A 25,010-nucleotide genomic window follows, 5' to 3' on the forward strand; every position below is an offset into this window, starting at 1 on the left:
CCCACATCTGTTCCCGTGGCTTCTGTACCGCTTGTCTGCACAGAGGACCCATGGCAGGCATGAAGGGGCCTGCTGAGGCTCCCGGGAGGACACGGGAGTCCACCCCTGGGCCTCACCCACCCTGTATCATCCCGTCTCTGCCCCCCACGGGCTGCGCACTGAGTCCCGGGGAGGAAGGCCCCAGGTGACCAATCTTACAGAGGGCTGGACCACAGCGACCCGGGGCAAGGGACATCTTATTTTGTGCTCGTGTCTGTCTCTTCTTCCTTCTGGGACCCTGAACCCCGCCTCTTGTCCCATCTCCAGCCTTATGTCTGTCCCAGATGAAAGCTCTTCTTTCCTCCCGCCCCATCTCCTGGCCAGATCACGCCCATCTTTGAGACCCAAAGGCTGTAGCTTCTGGCTCGAGGAGAGAGAGGAGGCCTTAATCAAGCCAGCGCCTCGACGAGGGACAGCGGACAGCAAAGAGTTACTTTCCCCCTCCTCGGGAGCAGGCGGTGGGGTGGTTGAGAGTCTCCGGCCAACCAGGGGCCCGTTGCCCAGGCAACTCACCAGCTCCGCCTCTGTTGATTGGCTGCCGCGGAGGACGTCAGCCAAGATTTAAAGGGACGCCAGCGACTGCTCTTTTGAAAACCTACCTGTCCCACTGTGGGTGGAGAAATAAATGGTCTTTCTCCTCCTCGCCCAGCCCCGTCTCTTCCTGCAAGCGGTGTGGGTGGGGCGTCCCTGTTGCTGGGACTTTAGGGACATTGGGGGTGATGGTAACCTCAGGGCCACCACCTGGGGCAGCTGGAGAAGAAGCAGGGTTCCCATCATCCTCATGCCCTGGAGCAGAAGGGCAGGTGGGTGGCTGGAGCAGAGGCAGACCCTCCGAGCTCCCAAGGAGGTAGAGGGGACAGCGACTTCACACGAGCAAAAGGTAGTGCACCCACCTGCTCCCTGACCCAGTGACGTGAGAGGATGAACTCGGGCTGGGAGACTCCGGGAAAATACGGGGAAGCAGAGACACACTGTGATCAGCCCGTTCGGGTCTTCGAAACCCTAGACTCTGTCTTCAGGGAGACAGGGCAGACCCCAGGGTCGCCAAGCGTGAAAGGTTAGCCGCAGCCACAGGCCGGGACGCGGCGTGGCAGCGGTGCATGTTGTGGCTCCTGGTGACCCCTGCTGGCCACCCGCGGAATAGCGCTCTGTCCTGGTGCGCTTGGTGCCTGGCCAGGTAGGCTTGGGCTTCAGTCCCACACTCCATGCAAAAACTTGGAGGCCCTTGTGGCTCTGCCAGCGTCTGTGGCTCCTTTTCAAAATTCTCACCCCCAACAGAGAAACTTGCCCACCGCCGGGACCCGTAATTCTCAGACGCGAGGTTCACCACTCACTTGGAGAAAACCCTGATTCCTGCCCCCACAAGTCCGCAGGCTCTGGATCCGTGGTTGGGAGAGACCCCGGAATCTGTATTTCTAACAAACAGCCCAAGAGGTGGGCTTTGGCCCTCCTCTGCCCCCGAGGGACCTAGATAGAAACCAGATTGAAAGCCCCACACCAGGGGCTGGGGACGTGGCTCAAGTGGTAGCGCATTCTCCTGGCATATGCGAGGCACTGGGTTCGATCCTCAGCACCACATAAAGATATTGTGTCCCCCTAAAACTAAAAAAAATAAATATTTTTTTTTTAAAAAGCCACACAGCGAAGCTCACTCCCTCCACTTTTTATACAGGGCAAAAGCTGGTCCACGGTCTCTCAGGCTATGAATCTGACACACCTGGGCTCCCAGCCTCCAATCTCCCAGAGGGCACCTGATTCTGGAAGCTGGGGTTGGAGCCCGCAGGCAAGGACAATATACAGAAGGACAGTGAGGTTACAGGGATTAGCTGATGTGAAAACAGGAAGAGCTGAGCCCATGGGGGCGACAAGGCCACAAGGGCATTGGGATTCCAGGTACAGCTGTATCCAGCAGCTCAGGGCAAGGCTGGCTTCCTAGGTGTGGGTAGAGGCTAGACCAATGAAGAAGACTCCAGGCTCAGAAAAGTCAAGTTCCTCCACCTGTCCACTCCAGTCCCATTCAACCTGAAGACTCCATTCATTCTGCGCAAGGCTGACCCCTGCCAAAGGCCTGCCTGTCTGGACTCAGGGCACACAGGCCTAGAAGGGTCTCTGAGAGTTTCCAGGAAGCAGCGCTGAAGAGGCTCAGGACAGCCAGGGTGCACTGAGGAGGCTCTGGGGCTCCTTGCTCCTCCTTCCAGACTGGCCCTGAGCGTCTTAGGGCGCCGGGGGGCCGGGGGCCACCTTCCCCTGCCCCTGCCCCTGGAACTCCTCGTGGGCGCGATCCAGGTCTTCCAGCACCTCCAGCAGGCGGGCCGCCGCTGCCCTCTGCCGGGCCAGGACCTCGGGGCAGGTCCCTGGGAGGGAGACGAGAGGACCGCAGGGGCCTGGCTGGCTGAGGGTGGCCACAGCGCCTGGTCCCATAGCTCTCTCATGCTGCAGACTTGCTTTGTGCCCCTAAGTCCCCAGATGTGACAGTGGGTGGGAAACGGGGAGGGAGGGACACAGGGGTCCATTTGGGAAGCCATGAGGACGTGTCTGTGAGGGAGAACGGAACCACCTCATCCTTACCGAGGGTGGCACTAGGACCCCTGCCCGTGTCCTCCTCCAGGTCTGGGTCCAGACTGGAATCCTCTAGGAATTTCATCCTGGTGATTGACAGGGACAAAGCCAAGACTCAGGTAGAAGGATCCTAAATCCAGACCTAAGGTTCGTCTGCAATTCCCAGTCCTGCTCCCTGTTGGTCGCAGAAGTTATAGGTGCCCACGTCCGATCACCATTGTCACAGCAAACATTCATGAGTGCCAGACACGGATCTCGGAGACACAGAGAGATGAAGTCACTTGCCTCAGATCACACAGCATAACAATAATTCTTGGCAGGACTTGAAAGCTGTGGGTCCGGGCCTGCAGAGAGCTTTGCCTGGCTTGGCTCATTTGATCCTTAGGACAATACTGAGAGGGAGCCACTACTATCCGCCCCACTTTCCCCATAAAGAAACTGAACAGCGGAGAAGTTAGGTAACTCGCTCCCTATCCAGGGGCCAGGAAAGGAGCCCAGGAGTTGTGTCCCGCCATCAGAACCCACTCGACAACCAGCCAGGACAAACCTCGGTCACTAAATAAAGAGAAAGTGAAGACCCACTTTCAAGGTCCCACGGTGAGCTCAGGAGGCCAGGATTTTAGGTGACCCTGCCGTGTCTCTAGAGCATCAGGTAGAACAACCCCAAGATCCCTCTGCCCGACTCTGCAGACACCGGTCCCCCCACCCCAGCCCCGCAAGCTGCGCCAGTTTGGTGGAAACAGTGACCGCACCAACACCGACCCATCACCGGACGCCACCGTGACAGCAGCAGCAGCCCTGGGTACTCGCCTGAGCTGGTCCCGCCCCAGAAGCAGCTGCCGATACACCATCTGGGTCTCAGCATCGGGATCCAGAGGGTCGCTCCAGTCCCCCAGGGTGATGGCTGAGTGTGTGCGACTGCAACCCGCAGCTGAAGGGGACACGCAGCGTCAGGCGCTCCCCCTCCCCCCTCCCCCCTCTCCCGCCCAGCGTCTCCAAGCCGGGGCCCTCAATCGCACCCTTCTCTGGAGTCCCACCCGCTCTGCTCTGGTCAAGCCCTGGGCTCCCCCAGGAACCTCCTCCCTGGCCTCCCTGCCTCCACTCTCAACGGCCCCAGGCCTGCTCCCTGGACTCCAAAGCCTCGCTATTCTTCTTTTTCTCCTTCCACATTCTGGGACCCAGGGCGCAGACACCCCCACCCTGTCTCACCCCGGGCCTTTGCTCAGGCTGTTCCTCTGCCCGTTCTCACCCACCCTGTCTCCACGCCACTCAGGCCTCAGCTAGCGCCACCTCTTCCCGGAAGCCCTCCTGGATCCCCCTACCCCCCGTCTCGGGGCTGGATCAGGGCATTCTCTGGAGTCCCCAAAGCCCCGTGTAGATGCTTGTAAAGTTGCACTGACATTGTCTGGCTGAGGGTGGAGACGAAGCTCGGGGGTAGAGGGCCTGCTGATCATGCCGCAGACCCCAAGGTCGGTCCCCAGCTCCCTGGAGAGCCTGCACAGGTCTGCGGCTCTGGGTGGTAGAGAGAGTACTTAAAAATAGCACCTCGCAGTAAGGAGCACTGCGGGCCAAGCAGTGTCCTAGCCACTCTGTTCCAGTTAATTGTCTGCCCTATTAACTTACTCCTCACAGGAACCCTGAGCTTGGTACTACTGTCCACCCCATCTCACAGTTGAGACTGAGGCCTAGAGACGTTAAGTAACTTGCTTAAGGTTGCACAGCCCTCCCGGACGGAAATAGGATTCCCGCCAATGGACAGGTGGGAAGGGCAGAACCCGCAGTCTCCCCTGCCCCTCACCTGGGCGCTCAGCCTGCAGGCAACAGGTCCAGCGCCCGCCGCGGAAGGCACCAGGGTGGCAGGCGGCCAGCTTGTCCTGGTTGGGGGCGCTGGCTTTGCGCAGGGCCGACAGCCATTGGTTGAGCTCGTTCACGTTCTGCAGGGAGTGGGCGTGGTCAGGGGTGGGGCGGGGCCAAAGCGCACCCTCCGCCCCCTCGGGGCAGGGCCTCACCTTGCACTGCAGGTAGGTGGTGTGCAGCGCCCCCGCGCCGTCCTGCGTCACCACCTGCATCACGTGGGGCAACTGGAAGGCGCCCTCGTCCACGCGCTCCACGGCGCGGATGTGCGACACCGGGATGGAGCTGCGCTCCTAGGGAAGAGGGGTGTCTCTGCAGGGCAGGCTGCTGGCAGGGGCGGGGTGGCCCAGGGGGCAGCTCTAGGTGTGTGCCTCGGTGGAGCCCCCAGGGCAGAGCACGTTGGACCCTTACAGCTGCGCTCCGTGTCCTTGTCCCTTAGCTGTGACTTCCTTCTCTGGGCCTCAGTTGCCATCATCATCATCACGGTCATCTTCAAAGCCGCTTGGAAAGTGACCCGAGCACTTTCCATTTATCAACGCATTTAATCACCACAACAAACGGCTCAGGTTAGGTTTGTAACTCTCCCCAATTTGCAGATGAGGAAACTGAGGCCCAAGAAGAGAGAGGACCCTTCTGAGACCACTCACGTGGTGGAGCCAGAACGGGAACCCCGGGAGTCCATGCCTAAAAATACCTATATAAATAAAATCCAAGTGACAGCTGGGTCCCCACCAGCGCGAGTCACACAGCGGGTGCGCGCGCAAGAACGCGTGGTCCGCATGCGTCCAGGTCTGGGTTAGCTGGGAATGCCAGCCCCTTGTGGCCATTGCCTGAGACAGGGCCTGGCGGTAGGAGGCAGTCGGTGAATGTTTGCTGAGTGAATGAGCAACCGAGCCAATGCCCGGATGGCGGCCTCCACAGCCAGCCACACCCGAGTCTAAGACCCGGGGCACAGGCCGGCAGGGGGCAAGCGCTGTCCCTGCGCTGGGCCTCTCCACCCCGGGAGGACGCGTCCGCACATGAGGTGGACACTTCTGCAGGACGTTGGTTGGCGCGTGTAGGATCAGGATCATGCCTGTCCCTTCCTGTGCCTGTCCCTTCCTGTGCCCGAACTGGCCCCAGCTGTGAGTTTGGAGGTGCCAAGGTGCCCTGGGGCCTCAGTTTCCCTCTGGGTGCAAAGCATCTGGGGGAGGGGCAGCCCCCCCCCCCAACCGCGCCCCGCAGCCCGAGCCCCACCTGCCCCTCGGGGCCCTTGGCGCAGGCCAGGTGCTCCCCGCTGAGCCAGAAGTAGCGCTTCTTGAAGGCGAAGCGCGTGGCCAGGCCGGCGGGCTCCTCCTTGCGCTTCTGCAGGTAGCCTTCTCGAAGTGTCACCGAGGGCGGGACCAGGGCCCTCGCTGGGCCACCAGCCTCTGGGAAATGGGAAAGGAAGGCCGAGACAGTGAGCCCTTTCTGTCCAGCGCCACCTGCCCTGCCGGCCTGCCAGGACCTCCAAGGCTCTGGACTCCACCGGGACAAAGCCGGCCCTGGCCCCTCTCCCACCCAGGGACCTGCAGGCAGTGGCGTGGGCGGCCAGCAGGGGGAGCCCAGCCCAGAGACACCCCTTGGATCCAGCCCCTCCAGAGGGACCCAGGCCCGCCACAGCCTGGACGGTGTCCACAGGTTGCTCCCATGGGACTTGGAACTATGTGGTGACCTGGGGCCCATACTGTAAAATGGACTCAACCCCAATTCCTCTGCTTAAGACTCTCCCGGGCTCCACTTCTCTCCAAGTCAAAGACAAAAATCCTTCCGGTGCCTGTGAGGCCCCAAGGACCCAGCTCCCTGGGCTCCCTGCTCCTCGCACCCTCTCACTCTTTCTCAGTGGCCCTCCCTGCAGCATTCCTCCTACCTCAGGGCCTTTGCATGTGCTGTTCCTGCCTGGAACACTCCTCCTGGGATCCCTGCAGCTCTCGGTCCTCCTTCAGGTGTTTATTCTGATATCACCAAGTGATGCCCTTCCTGCGCACCCAACCTAAAAGCTCAACCTGCCGCTACCTCTCAACACGCCCCCCCACACCTCTTTTTCTCCTCAGCACTTACAACTCCCTCACCCTCCACATAATTTGCTAATTCATTTTGTTTACAGTCCACTAGAATAAAACTTCTACAACAGCAGGATCTTCTTCGGTCTCATTGGCTGCTATACTCCAAGCACCCACAAAGGTGACTGTTATATAACTTAATAGATATTTGCCGCTGGTGTGCCCACCAAGGCCCACTCCTCTGTTGGCTGAGATGGCCTAGAGGACAAGGCCTGAGTTCTGCTCATCTCTGGGACTTGGCATTTCTGCCAGGGAATGTTTGTTGACGACTAAGCAGATCTGCAGGCCCACAGTCTCCATGCTGAGAACGTGGGGATGGGGAGAGGTCCCGAGTGCTCTCAGTGGGGTGATGCGCTAGGTGTGGGGGCCATGGGAACTCACCCTCATCCCCATCCACGTCCACCAGCTGGTCCAGGAAGGCCCGCACGCGAGAGACACTCTGCAGCAGGAAGGGGTGCAGGGGTGCCATCCACAGTTCCTTGCCCTGGCCCAGCTGCTGGCCCAGGTTTCCAATGCTCTGCACAGCCTGGGGCAGGGAGCAGGGACACCAGGGTCACTGAGAGGCAAGGGTCCTCTGTGGACCCAGATCAGGGCTTTGGGTGGTACCTACTCCTCCCTCCCTCCCTCCCTCCCCTTTTGAGAATCCACAGCCCAGTCACTTTATTCTGTTCCCTCCCAAGACTAGACCCACCCAGGGCAGCCCGATCCTGTACTCAGGAGCCCACCAGAGCCTCAGGTTCCTGCCGCTTTGCCAAAGATGGTCTAATTCTCACTAAGGTGTGAAGGACTGCTAGCCTGCTCCCCCGTGCCTCCTGGAAGGGCGGAGATTTCCTTATGAACAAAGGAAACTGGGAGGCACCCTGGGCAGCCGGTGAGGGGTGCTCTGGGGTCTCCTGGGGTTTCTGGCCTCCGGGGCGGTTCCTGTCAGGCTGCTCCCTGGCTAAGAGGACCCAGGACGGCTCCCCACTGCAGGCACCTTGGCCAGCAGCAGCAGCGAGCGGCTGGTCTGGGGGTCCGCGTGCTGGTCCCGGAGGTCAAAGAGCTTTGGCGTGAGGATGGCCGGGGCGAAAAACCGCAGGAAGAGGAAGCCGCTCACGGCCAGGTACTTCACGTCCTGGGGGAGAGCGGCAGGTGAGAGGGGCCGGAGCCCCCAGCCCGGGGACCCCAGGCAGCGAAGACCAGGAAGCGAGCAGAGGGAAGGACAGGGTCGGAGGCCCAGCCCCGCCAAGGAGGGCCTTGTTCCTCCAGCTGGGTGACGGGGTGACGCCACAACACTGCAAAACCAGGCTTAGCCAGACACCCTTGCTGGGACAAAGACATGGCCCCGCCAGGGAGGCACCACTGTTATTCCAGATTTACACAGGAGGAAGCAGAACCTCAGAGAGGGCAGGTGACTTGTTTGAGGTCACACAGCTGATGAGCGGAGGAAACGGGATTCAAATCCAAGCGTAGGACTCCTGGTAACAACAACAGCCCAGAATCTTCTCCAGACAGCCCTGCATTTCCTGCTCACCCTCCGAGGGATTGTATCCTCACTTTATAGAGGAGGCAACTGAGGCCCCGAAAAGGAAGGTCATTTCCCCAAGGCCACACAGCTGAATGTGGCAGAGCCAGGATTTGCGCCCCAGGCTGGTGGGAGCTGTGTTCTTCTGCACTGTCTCGCCATCCGACCAGGTGGCGGGGGCACACACTCACTGCCAAGAGCTAAACCTAGACCACCACGCTGAGTCCTCAAATAACCTGGGGGGGGGGATCCTGTTATCCCCAACTTCCAGATGAGGAAACTGAGGCTGGGCGGCAAACCCAGGGCAGCAGGCTCCAGAGCCCCTCCCATGCGCACCTGCCCCTGGCTGTTGCCCCCTGCAGGCTGGAGGGAGCACTGCGCCCTTCGCTGCCAGCCTGGGCCGGGCGCTTGGCTCCTCCCTCCAGGCTGCGCCTCCCTCTCCCCAAGCCGGCTCCCCCTCACACTCGCGAGGTGTATGGAGCTGACAACATGCGCCCCTGCTTATTTAGGGGTGGCAGCCACACCCCACACGACGCCCTCAGGCGTGGGCCAGCTTCCTGGGGCATCTCGGTCTTGCCTGGGACCTGCAGGAGCTGGGCACCGCGGCGCCCAAGGAAGGCCTCTCCCCTCCATCTGGACCCTGGGCTGCCCCCGAGGTCCCTCCTGCCCCCTTTCTTGGTGGGTCCTTCACGGGGTGCTCTGGCACCCTCCTCCCGACCCTCCAGGGCCTGAGCGAGGTCCTGCTGCCCACCACCTTGGAGGCAAGGCCTTGCTTCTCCCCGGGGCTGGGCCACCAGGGCAGGCTCCCCCCGCCGCTCCTGCCACCGCGGTGAGACTCTAGCAAAGCGGGACACCAGGGACCCCGCGCTCACTCCCAGTGGGTGGGGGAGAGGGGCCGCTCCTGCTGGGCATCAAACAAGGTTCCCTGACCCTCCAGCAGGGGCTTGGACTTCTCTGGGCCTCAGTTTCCCGTGTTCAAGCAGGAGTGTCCAGGAGAGAGGGCAGAGGGCACAAGTGCTGAGCCAGGTGCCAGGAATTGGGCCACCGCGTCTCAGACACTCAAAGTCTCAGATCTTCCTGCAAAGTGAACCTCAGGCCTGCGTTTCTGCCACTTGGCCCTGTGGAAATTAGTGTTGCAGGGCACGGGACACCCGCCTGTGATCCCAGCAACTCCGGGAGGCTGAGGCAGGAGGATCGTGAGTTCAAGGCCAGCCTCGGCAACGCAGCAAGGCCCTAAGCACCTCAGGGAGACCCTGTCTCTAAGTAAAAATATTTAAAAAGGGGGTTGGGGACGTGGCTCCGTGGTGAAGCAGCCCTGGGTTCCATCCCCAGGACCAAAAAAAAAAAAGAAAGAAATAAGAAAAAAGTCTCAACTGAGATCATCTGTAGGCCAGGACGGTGACAGCCGCCTCAGAGGTGTGCTGAGCCTTAAGCCAGTCCAACCCCTGATCTGTCATGACTGGCCCAAGGTGTCTGGGGGCTGTTGGTGGTGGTGATTTTAGTGCCACCGTTTATAAACCAGAGACCTCACAGAGAACCCAGAGGTTGGCCTTCGAGGAGCGCCACCCTGAGGACGTGCAATCCTGGCCTCCACTCCCCAGTGGACCTTGAGACACACCTGGGAGGCGCGGTTTGCCACAGCCCCCGCCATGCCCCACTGCCCCGCGTCTGCTCTGCTCACCGCCTGCCTGAACCCCGCGTCCCACCTCCTGTCTCAGGGTGGCCGAGCCCTAGAGAGCAGGGAGTCAGGTGGAGCGCCCTGGCTTCCTACAGAGCAGCCCTGTCCCCTCGTCTGTCTCAGCTGAAACACAGGAAGGGCTCGCTTGGCACCGACTCCACCATGGGTGGCGAGGAGCGCAGAATCAGAGCCAGCCCCGGCCCTTCCTTGCTGTGGGACTCCCGCCCTGGGCCTCAGTTTCCTTCTCTGGGAAATGGGAGTGACACGGAGATCCGCTGTGCCCGGCGGGTGTGAAGGTTGGATCAGAAGGTGAAGACGCGAGTCCTTGAAAACAAGATCCGGCCCCCCGGGCGCTGCCTGGGACCCTCAGCCCTGGTCCCACCCCTGCACCGGCTCCCGGTGCCACAAGCTGCCACCGCACCCCGCCCCCCCCACCTGCCCGGGCGCAGGGCGCACCTGGTGCTCGGCCTGCGGGAAGCGCTCTGCCACACAGAGGCGCAGCTGCTTGAAGGCGCGTCGCATGGCGGGCGGGCAGCACCCCACGGAGCCCACGATGGCATCCACGATGGCCCCCAGGTAGCCGGTCAGCAGCCCCAGGCTGCTCTCCCGCACCTGGTCCTCTGAGGGTGCACCCTTGAAGGAGATCCTCCTGGGGGACCAGAGAGACCTTGGTCTGCTGGCCGGAAACACCTCCGCCCCCGCACTGGTACTAGGGATGGAGCCCAGGGCCCTAGCCACTGCGCACAGCCCTTTTATTTATTTATTTATTTTTTAAATTTTGAGACAGGGATCACTAAGTTGCTGAGGCTGGCCTCCAACTTGCGATCCTCCTGCCTCAGCCTCCCATGCTGCTGGGATCACAGGCGTGTGCCGGTTGCGCTTCTTGCTCTTGCTTGATTGCCCCGAGCTTACTCCCACCTCCAGGTCTTTGTACTGGCCTGGGACCTTCTTGTCTCTATGTTCAGCTTAAATGTCACCCCCTCAGAGCAGACATGCCCCTTTTCACAAACCCTGGTTTAGTGCATTTTTAGTGGGGTCAGGAGAGACACCTACTCCCACCACAGGGCCCTTGCACTTGCTGATCCCCCTGCCCAGAGCATTTTTCCACCAAATTTCCACATGACTCCTTCCCTCGAAGCCTTCAAGCCTTTGCCTGAATGTCCCCTGCCACTAGCCAGGAGTATCATGAGCCCCTCCCAGCGTCACCCACCCCCCACTGACCACCTCCAGTGACCTTCTTCAGGTTGATGGTGACCTGCCTCCCACAGAGTGGGGCTTTGTCCCCTCGGTTCCCAGCTGTCTCCTCCATGTTGGGCCCAGAGCCTGGCAAGCAACTGTTATTTTGCTGAGTGGATGACAGGGTAGTGGCCCTTTCTCCCACATCTCGTCTCCCTCCTCCTCTGAGGCCGAGGGTCTGCCCAGCCCGGCCCCACACTCAGAACTCCCTGGAGCAGGCTGAAGGCTCTCAACCCCTCCTTGCCCTGGGCTAAGGCCGCTGGCACTGTGTCACCTAACCCCAGTGAAGACCTGATTCATGAGGTAGCCCGATTGTTCCCTTTGAACAGATAAAGAAGCTGAGGCTCAGAGAGGTCCCCTTGCAAATGGGTGGCCGAGCTGGCCCTGGAACTCAGGACCACCAGCTCCAGCATCTGCCCCACTCCCAGGTCCCAGGTGCCCGTGGAGTCTCCCAGTGTCCAGGTGAGCTGGGGAGAGCCCGCAGCTTGAAGCTTCACAGATGGACTTTGCTCTTTTGGTCAAGGTCTGGGCTCAAGCTCCTGTTTTGTACCTTCCCAGCTGTGTGACCTTAGGCAGACGGCCTTCCCTCTCTGAGCCTCTGTTCCCTCAACTGTAAAAAGGCGGCCTCATGCCTGCCTCTGAGGGGACTGGAACATGTGGGCAGGCCCCAAAGGGAAGGAGACACCCTCTGCTGTCCCCACCAGGGCCCAGCAACCAGCTCCTCTGGCCCTGCAGAAGGGGAGAAGATTCTGGAAAGAAAAGAGGAGGAGCCCAGAGGGGCATGGATGACTCCATCCCGGCCCTGGTCCCTCCCTGTCTCACGGGGCTTTGGCTGGTTCCAGGTGAGGTCTCCGCAGCACAGGGGTCAGTCCCTGGGCTCCACTCACCTGGCCCGGCCCAGGTCCATCTTGCAGGGGTCCAGCTCCACGTACTTCTTCTCCTCAAAGATGCGGCTGACCACTGGCTTGAGGACCTCGTGCAGGTAGCGCATGCCCACGAGCTGGGAGCAGGGGCACCACAAAGAACAGCTGAGGGCTGGGGGGGGACCCTGAGCTGGGGACAAGGGCCCTGCAGGGAGAGGGTTGGGGGCCTGGCATGCCCACGGGCACCACCCAAGGAGAACCGGCCACCAGCCCCAGTACCGCAGCTCAGCCACCAGTGCCACCAAGGCCAGCCAAGCTCTCGGGCCCAGGTGGCACTGGGAGGGGAGGAAGGGAGTCCCCAAGGGAGCGGCCCTGACCCCACTGGACGCAGACTCACCTTCATGAACTGCTCCATGGACTTGGAAGCCAGAGAGTTGGAGCGGAAGAGCGTGTTGGGGTCGGCTGCGGGGAGGTGAGTGTCACTGGGTCTGGCAGCTGCACCCAGCGGAGCCCAGGCACCCGAGACAGGGGCCCTGACCCTCCTGGCTTCAAGCATCAGGGAGACTCCAACATCTCTTGGTTCACAGTACCAACCCCAGAGAGGTCAAGCAAGCTGCCTGTGGTCACACAGCTCCCAGGTGGCCAGACCAGAGTCTGGGCCTGGGAGGCTGACTGGGGGGTGTGCAGCAAGGGATCCGCAGGCAGGAACCCCAGCCTCAGCCCAAGGCCCTGTGCTACCCCAGGGCCCCCGCAGACCCTGCCCCGGGAGGACAGCGGGCAACTCACTGGTGCGGGCCACCTCTCTGCGGGTGAGGTAGCCCAGCAGGGGCCCGGCCAGGCCCTGGCCCAGGAAGAGCTTCACCAGGGTGGTGGCCAGGTCCCGGCGGCAGTCCCCCGAGGCCACCTCCTCCAGCACAGCCAGGGGGCTGGCAGTGTCCTCCTGGGCAGGGACAGGAAGCCAAGAGGTGACCTGGGGCCCGGGACCCCGGAGCCAGGAGCCCAAATGGGGTTCCCTGGGCAGGGGGTGCCCCCACCTCGGCCGGCGCCCTCACGGCGTCCAGGAGCAGCGCCCTGAGCGGCTGGTAGCGCCCCGGGGGCAGCACGCGGTCCTCCGAGAGCCGCACCTTCAGCCGCAGGGCCCCCAGGCTGCCCCTGAGGGACGAGAACACAAGTACGCATGGGCAGGGGGACCCTGGCACTGGGGCCTGGGCAGGTGTCACAGCCTGGGTGGCGTGCACACCTGGGGACAGGGGTGGGCAGGTGTGAACTGAGGCCCGCAGGTGCAGGCAGGGAAGGACCCGGGAGACCCCATGGCCAGCGAGAAGGAGTGTGTTGCGACCCTCGGCTCTGAGAGGACATCAAGGTCGCCCCTGTTCCCGCTGGCCAGGGGACGGGGGAGGTGGACACGCTGGACACAGCTCATCCAGCAAATGTGGTCACCCACAGAGAACGATGAATAAGGAGCACCGTCTGGGGCTGGCCATCGAGGACCCGCCCACCGCCCGGGGACCCTCCCCCACACCTACCCAGAATCCTCCTCGGGGCGGGACAAGGGCAGGAGGCGGAACCAGCCGCTGGGCGGCTTCTGCTGCAGGGTCTGGGGCGGGAACTCCACCTGTGGGGACGCACCCCTCAGCGGGCTCCTAGAAGAGCTGAGGCTGCCCAGCCACAGTGCGGAGGCAGGACCTGCCAGGGGTCACCTCTGCTCTCCCAGTCCCAAATCGTTAGCTCCTGCCAGGGAACTTGGGGCCTCCAGGGGACACTGAATTTACAATTGAGGCAACTAAGGCCCAGAGAGGTGGTGTGACTTGCCCAGGGTCACCAGGCTGCTAGAGACAGCAGACTGGACGGGGTCATCTTCAGCTGTTCAGAGATGCAAACGGCAACACCAACAGGCTTCAAGACAGTCCAGGAGACCCCTAAGTCCCCGCCCTTCCCTTGTGTCAAATAACAAGTTTTCAGAGATAGACTTCACATCCTTCCATTGACCCCTTTAAAGTGCGCTCGATGGATTCTCGGATTCTCACAGTTGTTCGATCCTTGCTATGAATCTCAGAACATTCCCTCCCATTCCCTAGAAAGCCCCACTCCCCAGCCCAGCCCCTGGCGGATACACGGCCCTCTGTCCACCTCTCTCTGTCAGTGGAATCCTACAGTTTGGATTCCAGTGGGCTGACTACTTTCATTGTCTTCAAGTCTTATGAGGTGTAGCATGCACAGGTCAGTGTTTTATCTTTTTCGTAGCTGAATAATATTCCACTGTATGGGCATACCACATTGTGTTCTTCTGTTGGTGGATACTTGGTTGTTTCCACTCTGGGCCACTCTCAACAATGCTGCTATGAACATTCATGTCAAAGTGTGAACACGGGTTTTCATTCCTCTTATGTATACAGGGGTGGAATTGCCGGGTCATAGGAGAATTCCATCTTCAACGGTTTGAGAACCTGCCAGACTGTTTCCCACAGCTGGACCATTTTACATCAGGCAGTGCGGACATCCACCTCCCTCTTACTTAATCTTGCCTCCTGCTATGGTCAGCCTTGAGCATGCGCCCCCCCCCCCCACCATCCCAGTCACCCTGCTGTTCCCCGGAGGCACTGGGGAGCCACGGAGGGTGCTGCAGGGGCGGTGCTCACCATGCCCAGGAAGTCGTTCTTGCCCACCATGTCCCAGTCCCAGAGCTCCACCCGCAGCGGGGACTGGGCACCCGGCGTCGCCCACAGCTCCAGCACCTCGTTCCAGTGTGGGAAGCGCGTCTTCTTGATGGTCTAGGGGTGCGGGCGGGTGGTGAGGGGCCAGCGCAGGGCCCCGCCCCGCCCGCAACGCCGCCTGCTCACCCCGTCCCTGCTCACCGACGTCTCCGCGCTCTGGCCGCCCCAGAACACACGAGCGAAAGGGTCAGAGGTGCCAGAGATGTCCCGCGGGGCCAGGTCCCTGGGGACAGACGAGGGGAGAAGTGAGGGGACCCGGGACCCACGAGGACCAAGACCCAAGCTGGACCTTGGGCAGGGGGCTCAAGGTCACGGGTTCCGATAGCATTGGTTTCCAAGGCAACCAGCGGTTCTGCACAGGGGCCCAGCTGTGGCTGAGCTTCCGCACCTCCCAGGCCCAGGGAGAAGGGACTAGCGTGTCCCCCTCTCCCAGCTGAAACTGAGGCACAGAAGGTCCAGCCCACGGAGGTGCAGTGGGGAGGGAGGGGCCTCGGCCACCCGCAGGCCCTACAGGACGACTCTTCGGCTGGGGGACACTAGGGAAAGTGAATGCCCCTCTCTGAGCCCCAGTTTCCTCATCTGGAAAATGGCAGAAACAGCAGACCAACCCTACGGCCTGGGGTGAAGGAGAGGGAGATGGCCGAGTCCAGGGCACAGGGCAAGGACACAGCGCCCAGTGGGTGGCAGGCCTCAGTCACTCATTCACTCAACAAACATGCATGCCCACACCCCGCCTGGGAACAAAGAGACGGCAGGAGACGGGGACCCTGTACCTCCCATTGCCATGACAACTCGAGCCGCACCCCAGTCACCATCCCCATCCCTCCCTCTTGAGGCCCCCAAATCCGGGAACACCCCCACTGGGGGCTGCAGGCTGCTCCCTCCCCAGCCCTGCCGCATCCCAAGCCTTTGGTTTCCTAGGAGCCAACACAGTTGCTAAGCAACAGCCACCGTCCCTCTCCTGCTCTCACTAGGCTCCTGCACAGCCTCACGGCTGGGGAGGGGGCCACGGGCAGAAAGCAGTCGGAGCCTCCTTAGCCTGCGCTGCCTCCTCGAGGCTCCTTCAGCCTGACTCCGGGAGCCCCAGCTGGGACCACGCTGGGGCAGAGACCTGGAGGTGGAGGCAGAGGCCCAGAGAGGGCAGTGAAGGGATTCATGGTCACACAGCAAGCTAGAAATGGAGATCCTCCCCGCTCTGGATGAGCAGCGGCCTAAGAGTGAGGGTGGGGGGTGAGGGAGGAGGGAATTACAGTGAGAAGTGGGAGAAGGAAGGTGTGGGTCCCCTGGCCCTGTCTCTGTCTTCCCACTGACTCCTCTGGGCCAGGACCACCCACCCCGCACTCTCATTTCCATCCCTGGGGTGGGCTTGTGACTCAGGCCTAACCAAGCAGACAGGGCCACCGTTTCCAAAGTAGGCCTGGGCCCCACACCCAGCCGACACTACTCGGAAATGGTGAGAAACAGAACTTCTCTGTCAATTGGAGCAGCTCGGTTGGTAGGATGCCAGCCTGGGACCGCAAGCGCCCTCTTGTCCCCACCTTGGGAGAGGCTGCCTAAGACCGAAGCTAACACAGAGGACAGCGGAGCCAAAGACACGTACAGATCCCTGATGCCGCCCTGTGAGCACCTGGATCCAGCCATACCAGAAGCTACATGCCCGTTCCATGAGCCATTAAAATGGCGCTTCTGATTAAGCCAGTCTGAACTGAGTCGGTTATAATCGGATGAATGTCTGCCTGGCCATCCTGGGGAGAGTCTAGCCTCTTATTGCCGATCCCTGAGCGCCCAACAAAATTGTGCTTCCTTTTGCAATCTGTTGAGCTTGGGCCGTTGTCCACACAGCATCCCAGCTCAGAAGTGCACCAGGTGAGAGGAGGAAGGCCAGGCACAGGGGACACCCAGGGGTTCCTGCTCATTTTCAGAACTCCCCCCACACCCCATGCCACTTCCATCAGGGCCATACCTGGCTTGAAGCACGTGGCAGCGGAGACACCGGCCGCGGGCATCCTCCTGCACCTGCACGGCCAGGCAGACCTCACCTTGCACCTCCGAGTCCGGGTGCACAGGGCTCAGGTTGATCCAGCTGTCGATCCCTGGAGGGCACAGGCGCTAATGCTGAGTGAGCCCCCACGGGCGCCAGGCGCCGGCTTAGCTTAAACCCCAGAGCCCGAAGCTCTCGTGGAGCCTGGGCCCAGGCAGCCTCCTCCTGCGGATGACGCGAGTCCCTGCTCAGATGGCGAGAGCAAGGCCAGGCAGAGACCCAGACCCCACAGCTAGGAAAGGGCAGAAGAGCTGGAGCCTTGTCAGGGACCCGGATCCCTCCTCCAGCTCTGGGAAACCCTGGGCTCTTGGTTCTGTCCCGTTTACTCCCTCTCCTCCCGTTTGGAGCTGCAGTTGACCGGATATTAGACCTTCCCGGTCCTCCCCCAGGCCTCTGCCTGCTCTTGTGCATCTTTCTTCTCCTTGTTCCCTAAAGTGGAGTCTGGATGATTCTTCTGGACTCTGGTTCACTGGGCTCTCCCTGCAGCTCTGCATGAGCTGACGTTTAACTCGGTTTAGGTTAGAATTAAAACCAAGGTGAACTAAAAACCTAGTATTGGACTTCAATAGTTGTAATTTTCTAGAAAAGTTTTGTTCAGTTACTTTTTTCTGGGGGGGATGGGGAGGGGTACCAGGGACTGAACTCAGGGGCACTTGACACTGAGACCCATCCCCAGCCCTATTTTGGATTTTATTTAGAGACAAGGTCTCACTGAGTTGCTTAGGGCCTCACTAAGTTGCTGAGGCTGGCTTTGAACTCACGATCCTCCTGCCTCAGCCTCCCCAGCCGCTAGGATGACAGGCATGCACCACCGCACCCAGCTCATTTGGTTACATTTTAAAATACACCTGTTTATTCACGTTTTCATTCATTCATTCTTTGTGCTATTGGGGATCAGACCCGGGCCGTACGCATGCTAGGCACGCATTCTCAACCAGATCTGCTTATTTTTCTTTAAATTATTGCTTTAACATTTTGTTGTTCATGTTGGTCTTTCTTGTGGCTACCCATTTTATTTCTTTAAATATTTGATTTTTTAGCCAGGCGTGATGGCGCATGCCTGTCATCCCAGCAGCTGGGGAGGCTAAGGCAAGAGAATCGCAAATTCAAAGCCAGCCTCAGCAATGGTGAGGCACTAAGCAACTCAGTGAGACCCTGTCTCTAAATAAAGTATAAAATAGGGCTGGGGACGGGGCTCAGTGGCTGAGTGCCCCTGGGTTCAATCCCTGGTACCAAAGACATCACAACACAGTCTGAAGCCTTGGTGACCCTGGAGCCCACGGCACGTGGTGATCATCCATGGTGCAGTCTTGTCTGTGTGACCTTCCCCTGTAGGACACCTCCACCTCGGGGGTGTGGAGCCCTGGAGAGGGGCACTCCCTGCTCACCCTGGGAGCCTTGAGGGGCTCCGTCTCAGGGGCTGTCCTTGTTCTGGGTGACTCTGCCAACACGGATGCTGACGTCTGCTCCCAGGGAGACCCTTCCTCGTCCCCTGGCTTGCCCCTCCCCTCCCTGCAGGTTCAGCCTGTGGCTGAGGGTGGGGAGACACTCAGAGGGGTTTCTTCTAGACGGCAAATCCAAGGAGGTCCTGGGGATGCTCAGTGACTGGGGATCTCCCGTGATGTGGCAGGAGGGCACGTCTGAAGTTCCCTGTGTTGCTGGACGCAGAAGTCCCCCATCTAGCATCTATCTCCACGTCCCCACCCCCAATCCAGGATGTCATCGGCTTCCTGTCACTTGATCATTGCCACAGACCCCTAACTCCTCTCCCAGGTCTACCCTTGTCCCTTCGGGTAGCAGTAACCCCAAGGCAACCACAGGGACCTCCTGAAGACACACTCAGGCCCTGCTGTCACTCCTCCTTCTGATAAGCTAGCTCCCATCTCTCCCCGGTCTTGCTCAAGAACCATCAATGGCTCCCCATTGCTTCCGGAAGAAAACCCAGACTCCAGCCTGCATCCACAGCTGTCTCTGTGGACCCCACCCGGCTCTGCCGAGGGCTGACTCTGCAGGAGTCCCCAGGGGCTCCTGGACCCCAGTGGCTTCCAGAGCCGCCTCCTCCCTGTGCTCCGGGAAACCTCGCTTGGCCACGCCCACCCTCACCACCCCGCCCAACGCCACCTCCACTGCCTGTCCAGCTCCCACCCGGGGACACTCCCAGGCCACTCTCTCTCCTTGCCCTGTTCTGGAGAGAGGCGCTTCATCTTCCTGTCTAGATCAGAACTTGGGATCCTCCCGCCTCAGCCTCCCAGGTGGCTGGCTTACAGGCGTGGCTCGCAGCCCCCAGTCCCTATTTCTTGTGCTGTTTAAAAAATCTCTAGGGCTGGGGTGTGGCTCAGCACGTGGGAGGCCTGGGTTCCATCGCAGCACATGACAGAGACAGAGAGGGACAGGGAGGGAGAAAGAGGAGAAGATTCTAGAGGGGCCCTCGAGGCTCTGACCATCCTGGAAGAAGCCGGAGTCCCTGGGAAGGAGGAAAATCTCGCCCCTTTTGATGAAGTGAGATGCTCAACCACGTCCAGGGAAGAACTGCTCAATGCATGGACTGAATTTGAAGGTGAAAACAGAAACCACAGCGGACATCATTTTCCACCAAGGGTGCCCCTGCTCACCCCGGGGGTCAGCCGTGATGGCCTCCTTGCTCAGGGAGATCTTGCCGATGACGTCATCGTGCCTGCGGGAAGGCAGAGGGGAGTCAGGGAGCAGCGGCAGCCCTCAAGGGCTGGGCGGTGACCTCAAGCCTCACCTCCTGAGCGCCCCGCCTGCCCCCACGCACCCGACGGTGTCCTCGTCCAGCACATACAGGGCCAGGTGGTGGAAATCCAGGGGCAGATGAACCGTGTATTCCTCGCCCCAGAAGGGGCTCAGGCTCCGCCAGATGGTGGCTGTTCTGCAAGAGGCAGGAGGGGAGGCTGGGCACCCTGAGACCCCCCCTCCCCCCCCCCCATGCTCCGCCTCAGGCCCAAAGCTCGGGAGGCCCCACTGTGGACTGAGACCCTGCAACCTGGAGCCGAAATACACCTTTGCTCCTTCAAGTGATTTTCCTCAGTAATTTTGTCACAGCAACAGGAACCCACAAGCACCCACCCAGGGACACACATGTGCATGAGTACGTGTGCACACACACATGCACAGGGATACACATGGACACACAGACACTCCCAGATACACCAAGGAAGCCAGAGACACACGCGTATGGATACACATATGCATGCTCAGAAATTTCTAGAAACACATTCATAAATACAGTCACCCAAATAGACACGTCAGAACATAGAGACACACAAAGACCCAGAGACACACACAAACTACAGCTATACACAGCTCACTCACACACACACACCCCCGACACACACACACACTCACACCCACCCAATTCCATTTGCTCCTTCACTCCATGGCCTCCACCCAGATTGAGGGAGCAGCCTGGTGATTGGGGGACCGCTCCATGTGTCCAGGCAAGTAAGGTGCGGGAGAGAGGGGTGGGGGAGGGGGAAGTCTTCCTGCAGGAGTTAGTCAGGCAAAAAGGAGCCAGATGATGAGGACAGGTGGTCTAGGTGGCAGGACAGCATGTGCAAAGGCCCCAAGGCAGGAACGAACGTTTCAGGAAAGTGTTGGGTGGAAAACGAGGGAGCGTCAAGGGCCACCGTGAAGTCAGAAGGGGCAAAGCACCCGGGGTTTCACAGCATGCAGCTAGCCAGGGTGACCACAGGGGGCTAGGGACCAAGACAAGCAGGCAAGGGGCAGGGGCTCGCAGCATCGGGCCCTGGCAGCCTGCAGACGCACTTCCTCTGACCCAACAGGGAAGAAAGAATCGGCTCAGCCCACTGAAGATGCACCCAGAGTCATGGCTGCAAATCGGGGGCTTCCTCCCTGGCGCTCCCTTCTCGTCTCACTGCCCCAAAGGAGAGCGCATGCGCAAGTGTGCACACGCACCGCCCCCCCATGCCCAAATGGCCCCACCTTCCACCTCAGCGTCTTCCCACCCAGGTCCCCTCAAGCTCCCCACCCCGTGACCCAGGTGGCTCCTCACAACCCAAAAAGGGGGACTCAGCAGCCCAGGGTCACATGAAAAATCAATCTGTGGGTCTGGGGGCAGCATCACGGGACAGGGCCAGGGGGCGCCTGGGCACAGGCAGAACGACGCAGGTCAGCCAGGGTGCTGCAGCTGACCCCCAAGGTGGCCTCCCCACCCCCACTCCCGGCCCATCTGGACCAGAACTGGCGCCAGAAGCATCCTGAATCCTGCCGTCTCCATAGGAACAGAGGCCTCCGCTGCCCGCCCACCCGCCTCAGGCCCGCGGGGGCTGAGCGCTGTCCCTCGGCTGCGGGTGGGAGCCCCGCGCAGCCGGCACCACGCCCCCTTCAAAGACCCGTGCACTGAACACGACAGCTCACCCTCGCGGGTTCACTCCCGTGTGACCAAGTAGGCGGACCCTGGTGCTCACGTGTGCACACCTGTGTATATCCATGTCACACGCCACACACGGGCACACACAGCCCTGCAGGCCTGCACACCCACAAGGACAGCCACACGTGGTCACATGCACTCACACCCGCTCTGCGACACCCACACCCACACTCACAAGCAGGCCATGCGGGGCAGGCATAGCCGGATGCACACCCGCTCACACACACGTGCACAAGTGCCCACAGCACCAGCAGGCCCGGAACAGCCAGTCCAGCCGAGCGTGCGGTGCCCGCCCCCAGGGAGGCCACTGTGGGAGGCACAGACTGGCAGTGGCTGAGTCAGCCCCAGGGACGCAGCAGGAGCATCGTAGGTCTCAGGGAAGGGCATCAGCGGCCAGTGGGGCTGGATGGGGACAGCAGCTGGCAGCCTTGGCCAGGCAGAGAGTGGCCACCTTCAGCCCACACTTCGCCTGGGGGGGTAACAGTGACCTTCCAGATCCTCTTTAAAATGTGGGTTCCCATTCCTGGATTCCAGGACTGGAAGGCATCCTCCCCCAGCTCCCTGGGCCCCTCCTCACCTAGCCACCACCTCGTCATCCACTTTCACGAGGCAGTAGGGGTCGCTGCTTCCAGAGCTGTGGAAGAGATGGGAAAGGGTACCCATGGGTGGGAGTTCCCATCCACCTTCATTATTCAGGTAGGGTGAGCCAAGGCCCAGAGAGGGGAGGAGACTTGCCCAGGGTCACACAGCATGTTGATCAGAGGCAAGACCCATAGCATGCCTGGCCCACCACACGCATGGGCTCTGGGCTTCCACTGCAGAAGTGGAACACTAAAGCCAGAAAGTCTACTCTAACAGCCAGGAAGCTCAGAGCACTGGCCAAGGGCCTGCACTGGGGGTCTCGGACACTTGGCGGCACCCTGCCACCACCCGTGGTATAAGCCTGGCAGGTCCCGTCCCCTCTCTGGGCCTCTGTTTTGCTGTTCTAGAAACTGGACATGGCTGAACACAAGCCTCTTGGGGGTTGGAGGGACCAACGGACAGAGGGATCATGGGCCAGTCCCCGAGCCCTCCCTGATGGGGCCCCCATGCCACCTGCTGGGACAAGCACCGTCCCCCAGATCTTCATTTTGGGGGTGTTTCCCTGGAGAGCAGAATCCCCATCCTCAGCAGGATGAACCTACAGGCACAGGCTGGGGACCCCAGGGGACGTCTGTGTGGCCTCCTGCAGCTGGCCAGCTCTGGCCCTCCTCGCGACAGCGGCTACGGGGAATCCTAGGCCGTCCCCGAGGGCCTCATTCTAACCTCCTCCAAAGGCACCTCCTCAGAGGGCAGCCCTGACCACCAGGTCCTGCGGGCCAGGCGCGCGGCTGCTGAGGTCGCTGAGGCAGGACCATCTGGTCCCCTTTCCAGGCTCCACCTCGGAACTTCCTTCCCAGGGTGCCCAGGACTCCTTCCCCCTCCAGCTCCATCCCACCTGCAGGACCGGGTGACCCCAGCCTCCGCTCCCCCACCCTCTGGACCCTGTGGCTGAGTGACACCTGTGTCTCCATGGCCTGTGTGGGGCTCTTTGTCCCTGAGCCGCCCTTGGGCAGAACCCACCCTCAGCTTCCCCAGCGCACACATGGGTCACCCCTGCTGGGACCCACCAGCCCTCCCCATGGACCCGGCCTGACCCCAGGTCCCTCTTGGGAGCCAAGTTCCACACGTCAACCCCGGGCTCTGACGCACAGTGGCCTTATCAGGCCCCTATCGGGTAGGGGCGGCGGTGGCACCAGGGGCGGGCTTCGTCCGGACCCTGATCTCCCAGACTCTTGGCCTCTCCCACGGCCCCAGCTCAGGCGCGGGAAAGCAGCCCTGCCCAGTCTGTTCTGCGCCCTGCCTTGGCCAGCATTCAAAGCTGAGCTGTGCCGCCTCAGGCAGGTGCCTGGGGTCCGCAGTCTCCCCATTAGTAAAGCAGAAGTGCAGAGCCTAGGGCCTGGCCGTAGGAGCCCCGGTGACTGACAGCCTGCGTGAATCATGACCACTCCTCATGCCCGGACTGAGAGGGCACTGGCCACCAGGAGCCCCTGCAGTACAGCCACCCCAAGAGGCAGGGTGGCTGGGTCCCCAGCTGGGCAGAATGAGGCCCCCTTGTCCTTGCTGTGGGCCATCACCCACCTCAGAGCTCACCTTGACCAGGAAAATCGAGAGAGCAGGGGTGGCTGGGAGAGGTAGGAATGATACGTGCCTCAGATCCTTCCCTAGAGAACCAGGAGCCGAGGCCAATATCCTGGCAGGAGCCGAGGCCAGCGTGCTGGCCCAGGGACAACACTGGCCACCTCCTCTCAGGACTGACGGAGGAGCCAGACCTCAGCAAAATGGGCAGCCACTTTCTGGATGGGGCCCTTCAACTCTCCAGCAATGGGCAGGTCCGACCCTGGCCTCTGCCCCACCAGGTCCATAATCTCTACTTCTCAGGAACTCTGAGGACGTCCCAGAAAGAGGGTGACATAAGATACACTCGCGCGTTTGCTCTCATTGCAGTCTGTCTGGGGTGTTGATGGGAAAGGAGGTGGCCGGGTTGCTCTAGTGAGGGGCGGGGAGGCAGCAGGCTCCTGAGGTCAGAGGCAGGGTACTCCTGGCTGGGGTCCACGGCTCGGGGGGATTAGGGCAGGACTGAGCCCCAACCTTGGCATGGGCAGAGGCTCCCAGCCCGGGAACCTGCTCCCATCCTGCCACAGGTTCTCCCTCCAGGTCCCCCAAGTTCACAGCTGTACCTGAGATCCAGATGGAGACTCCATCCAGAGCTCCCTCAGCCCCAGGGGAGGGAGACCCAGGCCCAGAGAGAAGCAGGTTCAAGGTCACCAGGCAAATGCCCTCCCAAGGATTCCACCCCTGTCTTGCAGCTGCCACCCTCAGGGCGGCCCCTCCCCCACCTCGTTCTGCTGATTCAGCAACTGCTGACTCAGCCTGGGGAACCACAGCAGGGGCTGAGACTGAGGGGACCCCAAGGGTGCCCAGCCCCATCACAAGGGCAGGGGAGGGGCTGGAGGGGCAGTTGACTCTTTAAGTGGCTGAACATCCAGGGAAGGCCACTGGGCTGTGGCCACACTGGGTGCTCAGGGCTCTGAGCCCTGAGGGCCACATGGGATGCTTTGCAACCTGAAGGTGACACACACAGATTGTTAGGGCCCTTTTGATCCCCACACTCTGGGGCTCCTCCCTGAGGCCCGGTCATGGCCACCTGCCCACACCCCTCTCCCCACCCCCCAGGCCTGGAGAAGAGGCTCCACCGGCCCCTGCCTGGACTGAGGAAGCCACTCCGCAGCTCCCTCCTGGCTTGGATAGGATTCCCCCGGGGCCACCCCAGCAGCACGTCCCAGGGACAAAGGCCTCCCATCCCGGGGCCGGGGCGGGGCAGGTGCCAATCCTGGGCGCCCCCTCTCAGGGTATCGGTGGGCAAGGGGCCTCTCGCCCACCCTCGCGAAGGCGGACTTGCCCCCATACCGGCTCCCAGCCGAGACCCCAGTCCTCCCGCCGACGCTCCCGCACGGGGACGGGCGAGTCCAGCCCACCCGTGCCTGGCGCCCCTCGCCCCCAGGCGCCCGGGGTACTCACACGTCCTTGGCGGGCAGCGCCCGGCCCTCCACCACGCGGATATTCAGGGAGCTGCTCTTGGCCATGGCGCCTGGCCCCAAACTTTGCGGGCAGAAGGGCGCCCAGGTTCCGAGGCTGGACCAGGGGCGCCTACATGTCACCAGCTGCAAGCTGGCAGCCCTGCCCCGGGTCCCGGCGCCACCTGTCCGAGACGCGCGTAGCTGGACGGGAGGTTTCCGAAGGAGGAGCAATGGGTGCCCGGGGAGGGGGCGTCCGCCCGGACTCCACAGGTAGTCGCCGCGCTCCGGACAGGCGGGGCGCGCGGGCGGGGACCCTCGGCTCTTGCCGGGCGCCTGGGGATCGGCGAGGACCGACTGGGCGGGCAAGGGGCGGCCGGAGGCCCAGGTCCTTCCCCCCAATCCCGCCTCCCGCGGGGTCCCCCGCCCGCCCT

General features: G+C 61.5%; 1 protein-coding gene across 6 annotated transcripts; it reads right to left on the bottom strand.

The window, feature by feature from the left end:
- Positions 1–2,253: 2,253 nt before the first annotated feature.
- Rasal1 (RAS protein activator like 1) lies at positions 2,254–24,675 on the bottom strand. Of its 6 annotated transcripts, none has more exons than XM_077105328.1 (21): positions 24,581–24,675; positions 21,558–21,614; positions 19,346–19,459; positions 19,182–19,243; positions 16,492–16,621; positions 14,670–14,751; positions 14,454–14,585; positions 13,341–13,429; positions 12,849–12,966; positions 12,601–12,754; positions 12,212–12,276; positions 11,839–11,951; positions 10,151–10,364; positions 7,510–7,647; positions 6,915–7,059; positions 5,689–5,861; positions 4,608–4,745; positions 4,397–4,532; positions 3,409–3,529; positions 2,632–2,684; positions 2,254–2,393 (listed from the first exon to the last, which is right to left on the bottom strand). In XM_077105328.1, the coding sequence occupies exons 1-21, from the start codon at positions 24,643–24,645 to the stop codon at positions 2,254–2,256; spliced, it is 2,439 nt and encodes an 812-aa protein (XP_076961443.1). In that variant the 5' UTR covers positions 24,646–24,675. The 6 variants fall into 6 exon arrangements, with proteins under 6 accessions (XP_076961443.1, XP_076961433.1, XP_076961431.1 ...); XM_077105318.1 differs by having other exon boundaries at positions 4,608–4,661; positions 10,172–10,364; positions 24,581–24,655; XM_077105316.1 differs by having other exon boundaries at positions 10,172–10,364; positions 24,581–24,655.
- Between the last annotated feature and the right edge of the window lie 335 nt (positions 24,676–25,010).

The sequence above is a fragment of the Callospermophilus lateralis genome, chromosome 1, assembly GCF_048772815.1.
Source record: "Callospermophilus lateralis isolate mCalLat2 chromosome 1, mCalLat2.hap1, whole genome shotgun sequence".
Taxonomy (NCBI): Eukaryota; Metazoa; Chordata; class Mammalia; order Rodentia; family Sciuridae; genus Callospermophilus; species Callospermophilus lateralis.

Coding starts and splice junctions, on each gene's coding strand:
- Rasal1 (XM_077105328.1), bottom strand. CDS start 24,645: ATGGCCAAGAGCAGCTCCCTGAATATCCGCGTGGTGGAGGGCCGGGCG. Junction 19,460..21,557: donor GATGACGAGGTGGTGGCTAG/GTGAGGAGGGGC, acceptor TGCCTCTTGCAG/AACAGCCACCATCTGGCGGA. Junction 12,967..13,340: donor CGCCCCGAGGAGGATTCTGG/GTAGGTGTGGGG, acceptor CTCGTCCCTCAG/GGGCAGCCTGGGGGCCCTGC.